We start from the raw sequence: 2,500 nt of genomic DNA on the forward strand, positions 1-2,500 counted from the left end.
TATTGATTATTTCTCTGTTTTTAAAAGCATGATGGAATTCAGGTTGATGTAGTTAATATTCTCGTTACATACAAGAAATTTTTTTGAGATATAGAAAGAGATATGTTTTGAGTAGAGATTCTTTTTATCTACTTATCATTTTGTCACTAACTGCATCTTAGAGTATCACTATATATTATTGTTGGTGAGCCTATTGTTTTTTGATTATTGAAAATTAGTAGTACTTTTTAATTCATCAAGTATGTAGATTGTTAGTGATTATTACCAGAAACATTAGATTACTTTTATAGCTGAAAATCAAGCATATTATTTTGCATCAGAGTTGAAACAAATTGCATGTAACAGTGAGAAACCAATAGCTTGGGGCCAGGTATCACCTACTACAAAACTATATAAGTAATTTATAAAGAAGCAGGAAATTTGGTTACTGCATTGCAAAACATGCTTGAACCCAGATGCATGGTGTGCACCAGGGCTTGCTGGTGTGATTGGATGCACCTTCTCTTTCCAACATGGAACACAAACTCAAGGATGTGAATATTTTCTTTGTTAGTCCTTCCCTTTCTCCCTTTCTTTTTCATCCTTCTTTCTCTGTTCTTTCTTTGTCTCATTTTTTGTTTTCCCTTTGTGTTCTTCTCATTCTCCTCTCTTCATTTTCCTATAACTTGCATCCTTTTTCCTTTCTGATCTCTGTTTATGGTTTGACCATCTATTACTCACTCTATCTTTGACTCACTCACATCAAGTGAGGCGAAACACAGGAAAAGCACAGAGAAATGCACAAAAACATGATAGTAAAGTTATTGATATGACCTTGTCCTTGGTGATAGCTGGCCCAATTGTACTACCCTGAAGTATCCCTTACACAGCCACATGATGCATCTTCGCTGCATGGAGACTCTCCCAGTGAGGCATCATCAGCACAACTACCACCACCGACTGCCCAGTCACCATCTCCCCACCAAATACCCTCCCCTCAACTCACACTAAAATCCCAAACAACTTCGCCATCACCCCAACCGCTGCCACGCTCCTCGCTCCCGGCACATGAGCATGAGAGGTTCCCCACCCCTGATCCTGAGAGAGAGCTGAGCACCCCTGACACAGATGATGAAGTGGGGCATGACACGCCACTTCCCCCGCACCTCTCTGCTCCCCTCTCTTCCAAGGAAAAATCCACTCCAGAAATTGTACGCTATGCCACGTATTCTAGATGTATTTTGTTGTCTTTCCTGTCTAGTTCTTTTAACTGGTTGCAATCTCATATTAGTTTGGAATAAGTGATTTTAAAAATAATTTTGAATTCTTGTCAGTTACAATATTCCAGAGGATTTCCTGTTATCTTCTTTTCAGTGGTTCTGTGAAACATGTCATGGCTTTTGCTATTGAACTATCTTCTTTACAGATGCTTTGTTGAGATTAGATCAGTTAAGGAAGGGTGTGGTCAATGGAAATAACTTCTTGTAGCTGCTTATAGTATTGTTTTGGAAAATTACTGAGAAATTAATTTATATCAGTACCAAAATATAGTTTTCTTATTTCAGGGGTATTTATATCTATGTCAAATTCCTTTTTTTGTAAGTTATAATGTTCACAACTAGATTTAACCTATTACACATAGCTGTCCTCCTTTAGGTGATGGAGGTTGTAAGAGTAGCAGAACAACTGACATCTCGCCCACCGTCTCAGAACTCAGCAGTTGTGCCAGGGTCTCCGCTGGAACGGAAAACTTCGGCTGATAAGAAAACTACTGTTGTTTTGGCCAAGCACACTCTTGCTCCACAGACTAGTACAGTAAGTACAGCTATTACATTAGCGTTCTGAAGTGTCTTTTGATGTGATTAGTAAGAAGCTCAAGAATGGCATCAGCTATGTGATAGAACAGGCTGTGGCTGCTAAACTCTTGGTTGATAAAAGAAGCATTATTTTATGATAATGTGAGTTGTGAAACTTTTTGTTAATCTGCAAGAAGTGACAGCCAATCTGCATAGTTGATGCCACATTATTGTCTTTTAAACCCTAAGTTTTATATAGCCTCTGATGCTGTGGAATGTACCAGAAACCTTATTACATTTGCTAGTGTTTTCCCTTCTTTTACCCAAAAATTGTACTTGATATAAACCTACAAGGTCACTGCTCTTTTTCTGATTTATAATTCATTATTTATCTTGCTTTGATTTTGAAAGCTCATTCTGATGGTGAGAAGTTTATACAAAAGGGCAGTGACTTTTTAAATGAAAATGCATGAATATCACACACCTGTGGTAAGTGTTATAATCTCCTTACTTAACCTGTCCCTTATTGTCTCTCTTCTACTTAATCACTAACTTTGTTTATAAGTTTGTGAGAGGTACATCTCTGCTAGACAGGAAACTTGGGAAATAGGCCTGTACAACTGAAATTAAACCAGCAATAAGTGGTTCTCAGCTTGTCACTCTGGCATCATAGATCATGCCAGAATAAATGACCATGATTGTACAGAGAAGGTTGTGTTTTTCCT

At 37.8% G+C, this 2,500-nt stretch overlaps 1 protein-coding gene across 1 annotated transcript in view; it reads left to right on the forward strand.

Annotated features, from left to right (window-relative positions):
* Window positions 1-2,500, forward strand: part of LOC113817812 (protein lap4) — a 72,328-nt gene that overhangs the window by 10,454 nt on the left and 59,374 nt on the right. The window contains exons 6-7 of the mRNA XM_070141821.1: window positions 870-1,190; window positions 1,636-1,794. Coding sequence (XP_069997922.1) covers window positions 870-1,190; window positions 1,636-1,794 — 480 coding nt within the window. The remainder of the gene's footprint in view (window positions 1-869; window positions 1,191-1,635; window positions 1,795-2,500) is intronic.

Source organism: Penaeus vannamei, chromosome 28 (genome assembly GCF_042767895.1).
Source record: "Penaeus vannamei isolate JL-2024 chromosome 28, ASM4276789v1, whole genome shotgun sequence".
Classification (NCBI taxonomy): Eukaryota; Metazoa; Arthropoda; class Malacostraca; order Decapoda; family Penaeidae; genus Penaeus; species Penaeus vannamei.